The sequence below is a fragment of the Calonectris borealis genome, chromosome 4, assembly GCF_964195595.1.
Source record: "Calonectris borealis chromosome 4, bCalBor7.hap1.2, whole genome shotgun sequence".
Classification (NCBI taxonomy): domain Eukaryota; kingdom Metazoa; phylum Chordata; class Aves; order Procellariiformes; family Procellariidae; genus Calonectris; species Calonectris borealis.
This window is the reverse complement of record NC_134315.1, coordinates 71,413,150-71,428,260: the sequence shown is the minus strand read 5'-3', so window position 1 is coordinate 71,428,260 and position 15,111 is coordinate 71,413,150. Positions and strand designations below refer to the sequence as shown.

General features: G+C 40.2%; 1 protein-coding gene across 7 annotated transcripts in view; it reads right to left on the bottom strand.

Moving 5' to 3' along the window:
• The window catches only part of CLGN (calmegin), a 29,078-nt gene extending 18,527 nt beyond the window's left edge, over positions 1 to 10,551 (bottom strand). For 2 of the 7 annotated variants that reach the window (XM_075150100.1, XM_075150104.1), the window contains exons 1-5: positions 10,019 to 10,551; positions 7,200 to 7,244; positions 5,690 to 5,868; positions 4,713 to 4,783; positions 2,373 to 2,431 (exon numbers count right to left, since the gene is read on the bottom strand). In XM_075150100.1, coding sequence (XP_075006201.1) covers positions 2,373 to 2,431; positions 4,713 to 4,783; positions 5,690 to 5,851 — 292 coding nt within the window. In that variant the 5' untranslated portion in view covers positions 5,852 to 5,868; positions 7,200 to 7,244; positions 10,019 to 10,551. Of the gene's footprint in view, positions 1 to 2,372; positions 2,432 to 4,712; positions 4,784 to 5,689; positions 5,942 to 7,199; positions 7,675 to 10,018 lie in introns of those variants that run through there. The other 5 variants (XM_075150103.1, XM_075150105.1, XM_075150099.1 and 2 more) reach the window with 4 other exon arrangements.
• Positions 10,552 to 15,111: the final 4,560 nt, after the last annotated feature.

Sequence of the window (15,111 nt, the reverse complement as noted above, 5' to 3'; positions counted from 1 at the left end):
ATAGAAAAATGTACACATTTAACATAAAAATGTTTTTACATCACAAAATTTAATTAAGTTTATTGCACAAACCCGTAGCATGTGCTCCATATCCATATCCACTAGATTTCTGTTTAATTGCAATATTGTATGAAAGGATCAATACATTTTAGATATGTCATTTTATTCAAGCCTAATGCTTGCATTGCTAATACAGAGACTGTTTCAAAGCTCTGGTTCATATTTAATGAGTTTTATTGTAAGAATTTATTTCAGCCTTAAGAAATTGGCAGATAATTAGAGATGCCTACACTTTGGGTATGCATAGCTCTACACAGAAAAGCCCGCTCTTCCATTTCACCAAAAATGTATTAGTTCTAGCCAATTAAGATAACGTTAGCTTTCAATATTTTAAAGATGGCACATGTGTAAAGTATACGTTATTCCTTGCTCTTCTCAAATTTACAGAAATCTACAAGAAAACTTTAATATTGTAGATCTGTGTCTTTAGACTGTGGTATCCCCCAATGCCTAGAGGAACACAAAATATTTCTCCAGCTTTTAGATTTGTTCCTACCATTGTCACATAAAAAGTATTATTAGTCACAAGGCACTGTGTAAGCTAGATACCTGAACAGTTCTTCCCCTCCTGCTTATACAGAATTAGAATCTTTCAGTTCAAATCTAATCACATGGGAGATGAAGCTTCCCCCCCACCGAAGTCTTTCCTAGAATTATCAGATCTGATCTTAAAGACAATCAAACAAGCCTACAGCTTTAAAAATAAGAGATTATATAATTATAAATTCTCCAAGTTTGGGAAAAATACAGTTGATTACACATGTGGGCAATATCCAAAGAACAAGACTTCTAAAAGGGCTGTTATATTTTCTCAGAGATTAGCAGCGCAAGATTCACTGATTTTTTTTCCAGGAACGAACACAGCACAAAAGAAAGACTACTTTTACAATTCACTGAAATCTTGAAAAAAGCCTGTGTCAACATGAACAAAAGGAAGAAAATGTAATGAGTTCTTCAGCATGTGTTTTAGAGAAGATTCACAAACTATGAAATCCAAACGAAACAGCTATTTACTTTGATTCAACTGAAGTGCGATTTGTGAAAGGTCGTTAAGGAAGGGCAGATATGTATGTCAACAAAAAATCCCTGGTTTCTTCTAGTCTGCTAAAGAGGAGGGATGAAAATCCCCTCCTCTTCAATAGCGTTCCTTCCTGGAAACTAAGACCAAGCCATAATGCCAGGCAAAACAAGACGACAAAAAAAAAAAATTAATTGGAAAATAGTTCAAAAAAAAAGTCTTTTCACCACAGACTTTGTTAATGTTGAATTGTCTGGGTGACTTTAAGCAAATATGACTGTTTTGACATGAGAGACAATTTCTATTTAATATGAGGCCAAGTAATCAGAGAGACGTCGGTTCTTACAAGCATCTCATCTGTATGGATATCTCCTCTGCAACTTCTTTATTTTTACCAGTTATTTCTGGTAACTGCTAAACCTAAAAACATCTGTTCTGTATTGCACACTTAAGTCCTACAAGTTACGTTTGCTTACCACTTTCTGTTAACATTAATTGATTTCGTTTGACATAAGAGCAGTAGCAAATACTTTTCCTTTTGCAGCAGAAACTTTTTCTGTTCTCCCCACTTTCTCTTAAATGAAATAAATTGCAAAATTATTGCCATAGATCATACATCTGTCAAACAGTTTAAAATTACATTCAAGCAAGCAATTCTAGCCTAGGAATTTCTAAGTCAAGTGCAAACCCCAATGATAAAAACCGTCAAAACAACTTTTTCATTATTACTTTCCAAATTTTTTTAGACTACTCTAAGAATGAACTGTACAAGAACCACTGGAGAACCCTATATTCAAGCACAGACAATCTGAAAAAGTATTTTAAAAAAAAACATCATTCGGTTTAACTTTTATGTTTCAGAGGCCAGACCGGGAGACCAACCCATGAATCAGTAGGACAGATGCAGCAACATGGAACATGCTGCTTTAGAAACGTGTTTAACAACTGAAATTGAAGTGGTAAATCTCTCTGACACGATTTCAGAGAAGGTAGTCCTCAAGAAGCACTATTCATAATCAATTAATACTGAGTATTTAGATGCCAGAGGGTATTCTAGTATCATTCATTGCAACAGATTGTTGGGATGACAAAAGAAATTATCTTCACGTTAAGTAACCCAACAAGCAACATTTCACATCTCAGTTTCAGGATAACAGTCATTATACAAACGAACATTTTTGACCTGTGCCATCTAGGTTTTCAAAGGTAAGTTCAGTGTAAGGGGTAGTTACTTCTCAAAGAGCAACAAAACATCAGAAACTATATAGTGGAAGTAAACATTAAAACCGCTTACCATCATATTTAGCAATGTTATCATCCGTGTCTTCTTTCTTGGTTTTAGACAACACCCACCTAAAACAAAAAGTGTACTAGTCATTGAACTATCTATGCAAAGTTGTACTATTTAACAAGCACAGGAAAACCAGCTTTCCCTTCTAGGCTGTGAATCTGTGATAATGATTTTGACAGTCAGCATCATGGAACTTTTTGTTGTTCAAAGAACATGAAAAGAAAAATTAAAATAGATTAGTCTAATATAGCATTTCAAAATATTTCCTAAAAATGTAAATGAATATACAATTACAACACTAAAGTAATTCAATTATTCTGAATAAACTTCAGTTTTATATACAAGCTGACTTTGGCAGAACGTAAGAATATCACGTGAGCATATAATGTCAAAAAGACATGGAAAATAGCAAGGTTCAAGTGTAAAACCTTCAATATGACAAGGAAAGGAAAAAAATCACCTGAAGAAATCCTAACACTATCTGACAGTAACAATACACATGCATAGCAGAGGACGAAAGGAAGAGGTAAAAGCGTCCAAATGAAAAATGCAATTATGCACTGAACAGATTCCAAATGTATTATTGCACATAGGGGATCCCAACAGCGCAAATAAACTCCTGATCTCCTTGATACTATGAACAAGGCAAACTCAGCTTATCAAATTGAGGTTACCAAAAAGATATGCAGATACCCTACACACAAAGTGTTCATTTGGAGGAGGGGAGGGGTGGGGGGGAAGAAAAAAAGGAAAAAAAGGCAGTCCACCCTCATCTGGTCATACAGTGGTTCCATCCCGAGCCATGCACAGGAATATCTTAAGCCAACAGTGTCACTGAACTCTTCATTGTATCAACTACAATACTACGTTCTCATGATTAATTCTGTAAAGAACTATTTTCATTCATTCTGAACTATCCTCTGGATGGAGTATTTCAGGGATGAGTATCTTTTCTGCTTGAATTTTAGTCAGATTTGTTCACTGTTAACAGAGATGCTGGAAAAGCTTCACAACATAAATGGCAAACTAGATCCTTGGTCTACCAGGAGAAAGACCAATAAGGAAATAAAACATCTCTACAAGTCATGCAGAAGATTTTCAAAGCCCATTCTCAAAAAAGCTACTCTATTCAGGTGATTTACCTAGTCAATTTATACGTACTCTTTTCCCCAATTTTAGGGAAGAAAGGCAACATGCTGCTTACTTTCTCATACATCTTAGTTCCATACTTGTTATTCTTATGTAAATTATGTACAGCTAGACCAAAAAATCCCAAGCATTATAGCTAAAGTTTTGAATATTAGATTTAGTAGGAAGACAAACTAATCTTTGAACAGATCTCATGAAGCTAGAAATTGGGATGAATGATACTATTCAAGTATCCCAGTTAAGTTTTTGCATTTGTTTATCAAGGTTTTCAGTTGTTTGTTTGTTTTTTTAAAACAACCATTATCACCTTTTCTATTTAATCATTTTTCCTGTCATCATTGGTACTGCTTTTGTATTGCACTTCTTAACATGTAGAAGTGACATATTAAGACAAGTGATACACTGAGGATGGGAGCTTGTTAACTTACTTTTCTTCTATATTTGGTCTAAATAGGTAACAAAAATAAGAAAATATGACAGAACATAATGTGAGTAATGACAGATTAATGTTCAGTGGCCTGAAGTTCCCTGTTACTCTACAGAAGAGAACAGTTTAGAAACAATGGGAAAAAGGGAGTAAGATTCAATCTTACAGAAGTTACTGGTCCCTGCTACCATGTTATTTTGTTTACAGTTTAAATTGTGCATCCTCAACAGACATACATGTCTTACAATGGTATAATCTCACTCCTACAGTAAATGGATCTCAGTCTTCTTCACAGGAAGTAAAAAATAGGTTGCTTTAAGTTCTACCATAGTGAATGTATCGTATTGCATCTCCTTTCATCTCTCTGTCTGGCTCTTCACACGTGCCTTTTTACACATACCTAAGTGCATGTGAAGAGGAAGAAAGAGTTTGCTACTGCAGTGTAATGGCTATACACTTCACCTTGCAGCTAGTTAAACTCAACTGGCTAAATCTTGAAATTATATTATTTTTCTTAATGTCCATAAACCCAGAGTTTATTAAAAGCTTCCTTAAAACACAAAAAATAGCAACATACCTGAAACGTTAACTGTCCGGCTTAACATTATGATGTATTTGGAGCAAGCATTACCAGCCTTCCCAATTCTAACCCCTGTAAAAATTAATTTTCATAAAGATTCTAGCAGAAAAATGAATACAAATAAGTCCTGCCAGTATAAGTTAAACCGCTGAAAGTAAAAGTTTGTAATTTTAAGGCATAAACTTACCCAGCCAATACACCATCAAAGGTTTCTGTAAAATACACTTCCCCAGTTGGCTTTGGAGTCTGGTACACAACCTAGAAGACACGTACAGATACACACTCTAACATAAATTACAATTTTTCATTTGAAATACACTATCATACCTCCAGAAGTAGTCCACCCAGACAGATCACCAGATTTTCTTCATCAGAAACATCTAGCAGCATAAAACACCTTCCCCCACACCCTCATGCCCCTCTCATTTCTACAGTTTGGGTGCATCCCTCTAACAGTGAGCAATTTCACATCTGTGAATTTTAAAAACTGCTTCCTGTGTTCAAAGCTCATAACTAAAGTACTGTTACACTGTCACCCAGAAAATTTACTGAACTTGCACCAATTCTCTGCTTCCTCCCTATTTCTTTCTGTACATCTTTTCCCCTCTTCTGTTTTCCTATCTTCTTGGCACATTACAGCTGGGCTACACAATAAAAATAAAAAGTTGAAAAAATAATTTATGAATACTGCACACATCTATTATGAAGAACAGCATAACAAATGCAGAAAGATTTTCTGGGAATAAAGATAGTGTCAAAAGGCAGCCGTGGCTGATGAAATCAAGAAACTGGTCTACAGTCAAAATCTCAGTAAGACCAAGATGCTTTCTGCTTTCTTCTCTAGAAATGGCATGTTAGGACTTACAACAAAAGGTTCTGTATCTAGATTGAAACACAGACTAGCAAAACCTTCTTCATGACTATCCACCACTGGCAGGAGACCTGATTTTACACTTTGGCATAGCAGAATCATTCATTAAGCTTGTCCTACATGTCACATACAGCAACTGAAAAACTCAGACTGGTGGGTTTGACACCCACTCATTTGTCAACTGCTGTTAACTTGCTCTTTTTTAAATGCATTTGTCCACCAATTTCTCTACTAGTTATAACTATGTATCTTACAATTAAACAAGCTTTAACTAAAGACTTCTGTAATCTTACCTCTAAGGAAGATTCATCTCTGTCAAAATCAGCTTCTTGAGACTGATTGTCAAAATCCTCCACTTCAACATCTGCATCCAGAGTTTGTTCGTTTTCAATTTCTGCAGTCACTGAGCTAATTATCAGGACACCCAAGCACAGCCAGTCCCACTGGAAGTGCATCCTGGTTATCTGAAGAACTGACAGTTTTAAATTTTAAATACCGTTGCAAGGACATTATCAATACTATTTCAATTTTACCCCAGACTTTATCTACAAGAGAAAAAACACATTAAAATAATAAGAAATAAAGATCATAAAGTATTGCCACTATTGTATTTTAGTAAAGTGCTGTATCTTAATTTGAAAAATTTCTTACTGCACAGCCCTGACTCAGACACTTTTTCCCTTCCTGTTGTCCCTACGGAAGTGCTTGTAGCCTGTTCCCTTATCTTGCCAGGCCACAAATCTAGCAAGAATTTGACTGCAGCATATATGCGTTTTTAAGAACTAAGACTGCTTTTATTTTTCTCATTCCTTAACAATCTGAACAAGTACTCAGAATGAATCAGTCTCTACAGTGTAGCAAAAAGTAACATCCCTTTCATTAGGGAAAATAAAATTCATAGATTTAGGACGTATTATTATCCACGGCCAGAATTCTCTTTTGTGTTTGGCTCTTCTTCCACTGTCTACGTTTAGATGAGTTTATATCAACTCCAGCTGTAAGTGTCAAAAGAAAGTATAAGACTGTTTCAGGAAACATTTTCTGTTTCAAAATCATCCACTAAGTGCAAAAGTTAAAGCTTAAATGCAAGTATCTTTCTAACTTCAGGGAAACCTGAAAATCTTTAATCTGTGCAATTATGCATGTCAATAGCAGATAACTATCCCAGCCTCTCAATCTAATCTGCTGCAAAGAAGAAAAGATTGTTGCTCAGTATTTTTTGCTTTACATCCGTAATGCATATGAATCCAGTTTTATATTAGGGTATCCAGTGGTTTATTACAGTGTAGTATTGAGCACATGCCTATGCAAGTCTCCTCAATGGTCTTGCCAAAAATGCTTCTTTCTGAATTTGTTTTTGTCTGAATTCAGAAATAAAAGGAAGACAGATTCTAGATACCACTGCACAGGTATTTATCCTTTGGTTCTTATTAATTTCTATCCACAGTAAGTTTAAAAAGACAGACAAATACTGACATTTAGTTTGCTATTGCAAGACATTTTCAAACCTTGTATTACTTTCAGCCACTACTAGTCATACTAAATATTCTGCTACTGAGGTGCCTTCTGCACCAGTTTATCATACGTGCACATTCAATCTTACAGTGTACTTCTGAACACCTTTGTCTGGAGGCTATCACACTTAGTTTTACCACCCCCTTTTCTTGTTCTTAATCATCATATTAGGACAAACAATTGAAGGATTTCATATCAATACCTTTCGGGACTCCTTTGCTCTTAGCTAAAGTGGTATATATTAATCGGGTATTAGACTTGCTTTTTTAGCATAAAAAACTTGCCTACCTTACGTTAGCTACTTTGTCATGCAGGTGGTCTCCTCCTTTTCTCCTAAAGCAGATGAAGAGAGACATCTATCTTTGTCAATACATTTCAGGTGTATTTTGTGTACAATTCAAAAAACCTTCCACTTACAATTTTACTGTAATTAGCCCCATCCACGTTTGTTCCATACACAGACTAGCAAGGGCATCCAAGAAATCAGACCAGTACTCACCTTTCCACACAGTTCCCTTCCAAAACTCCTGATGGTTTCACTTCATTCATGCCGAATCTTACTACTCCCTGATCCTAGCCTAGGACATTCCTAATTTCATTCAGTCTTCAATTACATCTCTTACTTTTCCCTTCAAGAAGAGAAGGCACACTTTTTTGACCTTTGACCTCGACACACTTTTAAAATAATCCCAGAAACACTTAAATACGTTATCAAGAACAATTACAGTTATCACTCAATTGCCAAAACAGAACTTCACACTACACATTTGTCTCAAAACAGAATTTCACACTGCACATTTAATTGTCTTTAAAACCTACTGAACTGTCCAAATTAACACATGAAGACCTATGAAAAACTTTTCTTATTCTTTCCTCAAGGCGACCATAAAAACAAGCCAAAAGGATCCCCACTGTTAAAACTTCCTCAGCAGAACAAAACAAGTTATCCCATTCTATGGCACTCACACAAACACCGAACATGTCTACTAGCAGTCTTGGCCGAAGCGCCAAAGACCAGTGACTTCCAAACCATCTTTCAGGGTGCTACAGCAAATAGGTAATTGCAAAACCACACGTCTTGACAGTGGTTTCAATTAGGGATGTGATATCGCTATAGTATGACCCATGAGAGAACTGGATAGCCGTTCTTCAGTTTGAAAAGCTGTAATCATAGAAGTTGACTCGCTGAACTTTATCCGATAATAATTACACCTCCAAAACGGGATTCCCAATAGCTCCTTTTGGGATGGGCAGTTTATATTCAGCTTTCTCTAGACAAACATATTCTGTCAATATATATAACTTCAGACCTGTAATTTTAAACTTAATTTTTCCATAGCTTGGTCACTCCTTACCATGGGAACATGGGTAACTACAGCACATCTATACATCAGAAGAGACATTTGAGCTGACAGTACTATTGTAAAGCATGCTCTTGGGACCAGCAACAGTGCTGCAACATTAGCATAATATTGCACCTAAAGTAACAAGACACTGTTTCTGATACAAGTACTAGTATTTAGGAAAGACAACAGGCATAAACTGAGACAATATTCTGACTGGATATTAGAATTTCCGCCCACCCCCCCCCACGAGGGCAGGCAAGCAGTGGTACAGGCTGCCTAGTCTCAGTCCTTGGGGTTTTCCAAGACCGACCAGAAAAAGCTCCGAGCAACCTGAAGTGGCCTCAGACCTGCCCTGCTGCAAGCAGCAGGATGGAGTAGAGACCTCCTGAGGTCCCTTCCCACCAGGATGATTTGATTTCTACAGATGGTTGCACAGCATAAGTATGTCAATCTTCAGACCTCTGCACCACGCTCTTTTGCATATCCAACACATGCCATTAAATTAATGGCATTGTTGTTCCATTTGATGCAGAACTAAATAAAGGTCAGGATCTTTTAGATTATTACTAACTTTTCCTTGGACTTTGAAGGGGGTCATGCCTTTTTCATGAAACTCTCAGAGTTCTGCATTGTCAAGCAGAAAGGGAGTAAAACTGCCATTAACAACCTTTCTCACTCAGAGATCTAAAGCTCCTGCATCCAGTACCAACACATGGGCTTTTCCTAGGTCCAAACACCAAGCCCATCCAGGGCAATGGCAAGTGGTGTTTTTCCCCCTCCCCTTCTTCCACCCATAACCATGTGCTCCCTTATTCCTCCCCATACAGCTGCATCAGCATCAACCTGACTAAAGACAGCACCCAGCTGAAACTGCTCCATGAAAAGCACCCAGCAATTCTTGCACAACTTTTTATTTTTCCTTTATTTTGTGTGAAAATAGTACTTTCCTATCTTTTGCAGAAGTGTTAAGAACATTGTACTGAAATGAATGCTAAACGTGTAATTTAGGAATTACTCAAGCTGCAATGCTGTACTCGTGCAGATGCATTTTCAAGCTCTCTTGTTGCTACAGTTAGCGTGAGTGAAACCTCCAGGAAGAGGTTATTTTTCAACTGAAAAAAACAAAAGTTCGAGTCGAGCGGCCACTCGGTGTTCAGGCAGTGCCCAAAACGAACCCGCTTTCCCCATTTTACACGGAGACCGCTTTTCGGAAGACCACGAAGGGAGGACGAGCGCCGCAGGCGCAACCCCGGCTGCCCCCCGCCGCACAACCGCGCGCACCCACGAGGGGCCGCGCTCCTCCTGCCAGGCAGCTCTCCTCACGCCCGGGGCCGGGCCCCGACACCCATCCCCGCCCGAAACCCACCCCAGGACCCTGCCGCCGGCCGGCAGGGGCGGGCGAGTCGGGGGCGCCACAGCCCAGGCTCGCGCTTCCCGCCCTCCCGCCGCGAGCTGCCTAACGGCTAGCAACGGCCGGGGCGCGAGGAAGCCCCGCGGGGGGGAGGGGAGGGGCAGGAGAGCCGCTGACCTCCTCCCCCGCCGCCACACGCAGCCGCGGAGAGAGGACGGGCGCTGCAGGGGGCCGACAGGCACCCTCCCGCCGCCCCGGGCCCGGGCGGCCGCCGCTCTCCCCCGCCCTAGTTATCCAACACCGCAACGCAGAGAGCACCCGCCCGGCGCCGACAGCCAGCCCCCGCGCGGGGCGAGAGGCGGCCGCAGCGGCAGGCCCAGCACACCCCCTCCCCGCGGCGGGCGGATTACCGGCGGCGAGATCCCCTCCGCGCCCCGCTAGCCGAAGCCGGCCGCTTTTCCCAGGGCATCACCGGCTGCGCATGCGCACCGCCTCCCCCGACGCTCCCAAGGATGCGGCCGCCGAGGAGCAGGTGCTGCCGCTTCGCCCAAGCCAATCAAGGCGCAGCTGGCGCGGCCCTGCCCAATCCGCGCGCGAACCGCGACCTCCACGAGCCGCCGCCGAGCGTGTGTGAGCGAGGACGGCGGGCAGGTAGCCGCGCCAATGGAGGGCGCCCTCCGTGCGGCGTGAGCCAATCGCGGCTCGGCCCGCCGACGCCAGCCGCCGCGCACGTGGTGCGCGAGCCAATCGCCCGGCGGCCCCTTCCCAGGCTGCCCCTGGGCTTCGCCGCTGCGACGCCATTCGGCGCCCCGGCCCCCTCCGGCCGAGTTTGCCTCTTCCCCGGCCTTGAAGAAAAGGGAGAGACAGCAAATTCAGTTACGTTGGATCTGATGTGCATCGGTGTGTGCTCCAGCGGGGAGTTTTTTAGATACACATTGCCATTGTGGCCTTACGTTCACGCGTGGTGGTATCGTCGTGCTCCATACACCTGTGGTCAGTCAGCAGGTGACATAGAAACACGTGGCAGCTTCTCCATCACTAATTGGAGCAATTTAGCTCAAATTAATTTCAATTGGAGACTCAGTCTAGCGACCCAGTCTACATTTGAGGGATCGCTAAGTGGAGCAGTTATTGCATTAATTCCTGACTGATTTTTTGAAAGCCTCAGCCAGGCCTGCTGAACACTGCAGGTTACCACCCTGTGGAGCTTTCTGGTTTGGCTCAAGTTGTATCTTTACACTCCGGGCAGTGTACAATTTAGGAGCATTTAAAATGTTATCCATGGCACCGATACTTGAAACATGCAGGAGGAGGCTGAGACAAAAGTGATTCCTTGAGGGATCACAACGTAGAAGCTGTTCTAGCTGCGCAGCTGCTGACAAACTGGGTCAGGGTTTGGTATGTTTGCATGTGACACTGTGTCACTTGACGACTCGCATCATCAAAGCCTTCCTTCTGGCCAAAGGCTGGAGGGGTTGCCGTCCTCATTTCAAGCTCAACATTCGTTCAACATTCATTCAAAAACCATCATGCCAATATTTGTGAGATGAACTATATCTGCCTTCCATTCTTACTGTTGAATCTGTTTGAAGGGTGCATCTGCAACTCTTTACTGAAGACTGCTTCTGAAAAGTATGCTCCTATGCAGCCAAGGGCATGTGTCATTGCAGTATCAGCCGTCCCCTCAAATGCAGGCAGATTTCAGTGCCCAAGAAACTCTTACTAAGGCACATATGCAGAGCTTTTCTTTCTATTGCCTATGAAACTGAGGGTCTGGAAAGAAAAGAAGGAAGGAAATACCAGAAATGTTGATAGCCATATGAAAAAGTGGTACTTTTTTCTCATAACTCTAAACCTCTTTCAGCCAGCGCTCAGGCCACAAGAATCTGTTTTACGTTATTTGATTCTTACCATGTTGAGGAAACTGTCTTTTGGACATAACAATTACGGCCTATACACCATTAAGCTAAGCTTCCCCCCTCCTAAAATAATTTACTTCCTCAAATGTGAGAGAGAAGATTTTCAATTCAATAAGCAAATACATCTTCAACTTTGGATTAAATATCTCCTAATTAATTTTAATAGATATTCCTCTTAAAAATCTAGTCTCTTCTCAGTGTACATTTAGCATCCATTAGCATTTACTTGTATTAAGCTGTGCAAAAAGTCATAGTGATGCTGATGAGATTAGGGGCCCACATAATCAATGGAAATAGAAACATTTAAAAAATCGGTAAAGCCAAGTTCGTAACTGCCTTTTGCATTGAAGACAAATGTTAGCATTCCCCTTTCAAAAATCCCTCAAAAGATTTAAGACAAGAATGGAGACACACTGTTCAGAGAAATGAGTAACTGCGCTCCAGTGAAAATCAAAATGGGTTGAATAAACCGTCATTAATATTGAATTAGCTTGAAAAATGTGCTTTCTTCCCACACAGGCATTTAACGTGATTAGGTGCGTGTACAATCAGCCTGAGGTAGTCAATATTTTCGAGACTATGTTTTAAACCACATGAAAGTACTGAAGTAAAATTTCCTACTGAAGGAGCCTGGTGATCTGGTATGGAGTCTGAAACTCCTTTCATAGTTTTTTTTTTGACTTTGGCTTACTGCCTTTGGTTTTGTAAGGTACAATCGCAACGCCTACACTGCAAAAACCAGTCACCCATAAAGTTAGAGGATGTTCCTTATCCCCTGGATCTGTTACCTGAACTGAAGCTTCCCAAGAGGAGGCCTCTCTGCAGCCTTTAAACTGGCCTCAGGGCCGCGGTGTGTGAAGGCGCGTGCCGGTTCAGTGCATAGGATTATTAAATGGAAAACCTCAGGTAGGAACTTGCTTGCAGGGTGGAAAGGAAGCTGCGCGTGTTCTGTCAGCGCTCCTTGCCTAACAGAGACTTATGAACAAACCCAGCTAATCCACTCGCCAGTGGTGGTTGTTGCTATTAACATGCAAAAGTACTTAAGCGTACTTCCGCTACACTCCACTGTCTTAAACTTCCTGGGGCTGTAACGCTCACTATTCAGCCATCACTTTTTCAGTGAAAATCCAGAGATCCTTTCATGAGGTTCCTTCGGTTTTATAGTGGAGCTGTGGTTGTGCAGACTGTGCCAGAAACCTCTGCATTCCACAAAGCACAGGGAAGAATCGGGACGAAGCAAAATTTTACTTTACCGGTGCATATGCAAGCATTCATTATTTACTATGTCAACATTTAAAACCTCGTTTACATCAAAGTGATGGGAAGCGTATTCTGTGATTGCAATGGTTATGTAAAATACGTAAAAATAGAAACAGAATGAATGAAGCACAAAGCTGGCAGCGCAGAATGAAAAAATTGTATTTACAAAATATTTACAAAAAGTCCAATCACTTCCTAAAATAATTTCTGGTATTCCAATGAGCTTTTTGAAATTACCCTTCAACAGTTAGAGTGAAATCTCATTTCACTGTGAAAATAAGAGGTTTTGGTAACAAAATCTATTACCTTAGTATTTTCCGTGTTTTCACTATAATAATCACACTGAAATGTCCTCCTTACAGTGACACTTCCCTGTAACGAGTGAGCGTAAGGCAGCCTGAATGCAGACACTGCTCCCAGCTTGTGACTCCGTTGCAGTGAAAGCAATGGCAGAAAAGATTTAAGTTTTTATTAGATCATGCGCTTGGTAAAATGTTCTACAAGAAATGCCTTTCTACTTTGATTTCTACTTCTTTCATCTTTCGCTGGCAGGTGAAACAGGCCTTGTAAGAGGGCAATTCAGACTATAGAGTTACAGTACGTTTACAAGTACTTGCTATTCTGAAGCGTCTGACAAGATCCTGAAGATGAAACTAATCCCCATGACACGATGTGATTTCAGTGAGAGTACTAAAAGCTATGATATGCTAAGAACTGAACTAAGGTGTCAGGAGAAGACCTACACTTTAATCGTTTTCATAACCATACAAGTTTCTAAAGCTCTGCAGGGAAAAACGCCAGGTGTTCTGTAGGTTATCTGTTGCTTTGTCTTTTTGGGTAGAGGGCCCTATTCACTTCAATTTGTTTTTCCCCAAAGATGCTAAAGCACTTCAGGTCAAGAGAGAGAATGACTTCAGAGAACGCAATTTTGTGTTCCCTTAATGTAATCTAAGTTGTGTTTTATTCCCTAGTACAAGTTTTTGTGACTAAATGTCTCAGAGTCCTGTATCAGCAGAGAAAAAAGATGATCTGAAAGGCGATTCTGAGCAGGGTCAGAGGGAGGCGGCTCTGCCCTTCTCGTGCCAGGTAGTTCAATGCAGAGCCACTTTATTTCCCTTCTTTCCTTGGTTGCAGTTTTAGCCACTGCTTTTTAACGATCCACTGGTCTCAGTTTCACTTAACCCTTCTTTTTACTGTAAGTGCTGATGGATAAAGGTGTCCCTCTGTGCACCTCTAAGCACTCTGGATTACTGCATTAGTTCTTAACCTGCATTAAACTTTTAACCTAATGAAGGCTGCAATATTTGGTCCAAGAAATACATGCATGCATATGTACGTATATATATCTACAAGCACATGTATAGCACCACAGTATATAAACAATACTGTAAATTATCAAAATATTATTAGAGGTGGTCTTTAAAAAAACACCCTTCTGAACTGTTTTAATGTAAGAAAATTAATCTTATTCTAAATAAAAATACTCTTGCATTAAGAATACAATTCTACATTAATTTAACCCATTTAATACAAATCCATCCAAAAGTATACCGTCCAGCTTATTTCTCGCTGTCTGCTGTTAGGATGCAATGCATGTGCAGGAAAGTGAGGGTGCAGTCGTGCTTCAAGTGCTAAGGAAGTGATACAGGAATTCTGCACATTAACTGGTAGATGTCCAAGGTAGATTGTCATTTCCCAAAAACATTTCAAATGAGACTACTGTGGTTTACCTTTTATTTTCAAGTTTATATTGAGTTTTGCCTTGTGACCACGATTTAAGTATCGGTACACACTAATTATCAAATTGTAGGATCCAAAATTTTATTTAAATAGATTTTCTTTCTACAAAAATATAGTTACATATAATACCCTTATTATTTCCTGTAGTTAATTTAATGCACAATTCACTGAAAAGTTCTACAATCCTCTGAACAATACCTGTTTAAATTTCAAGTTATTCAAATGGTAACTTGTAGGCACTTCCCATTTAAAAACATATTAAACGTAACTTATTAAACTACTTACGCTACGTTAAGGCTGAAACACACTTCTGTTAAGTTTGAGATCCATTTTCATATTGTAAAGTTGTTCCTGTCTCTGAGGACTTCTCTAAATACTTGCAGTCAATATTGGCAACTTTTCCTTCAGTTCTACTTTCCCTCCAAAATTGAGCAGTGTTTTTAGTGGAGCTGAAAACTGTGTCCTTAATGTTTGTCAAAAATGTCCATATTTTTAGTTCCGGTGAAACTTACCATACTTTTATACTTTAGACCCTGAGACAGCCTGTAACGCCTTACCAATTATTTAGAATAATATATATTGAA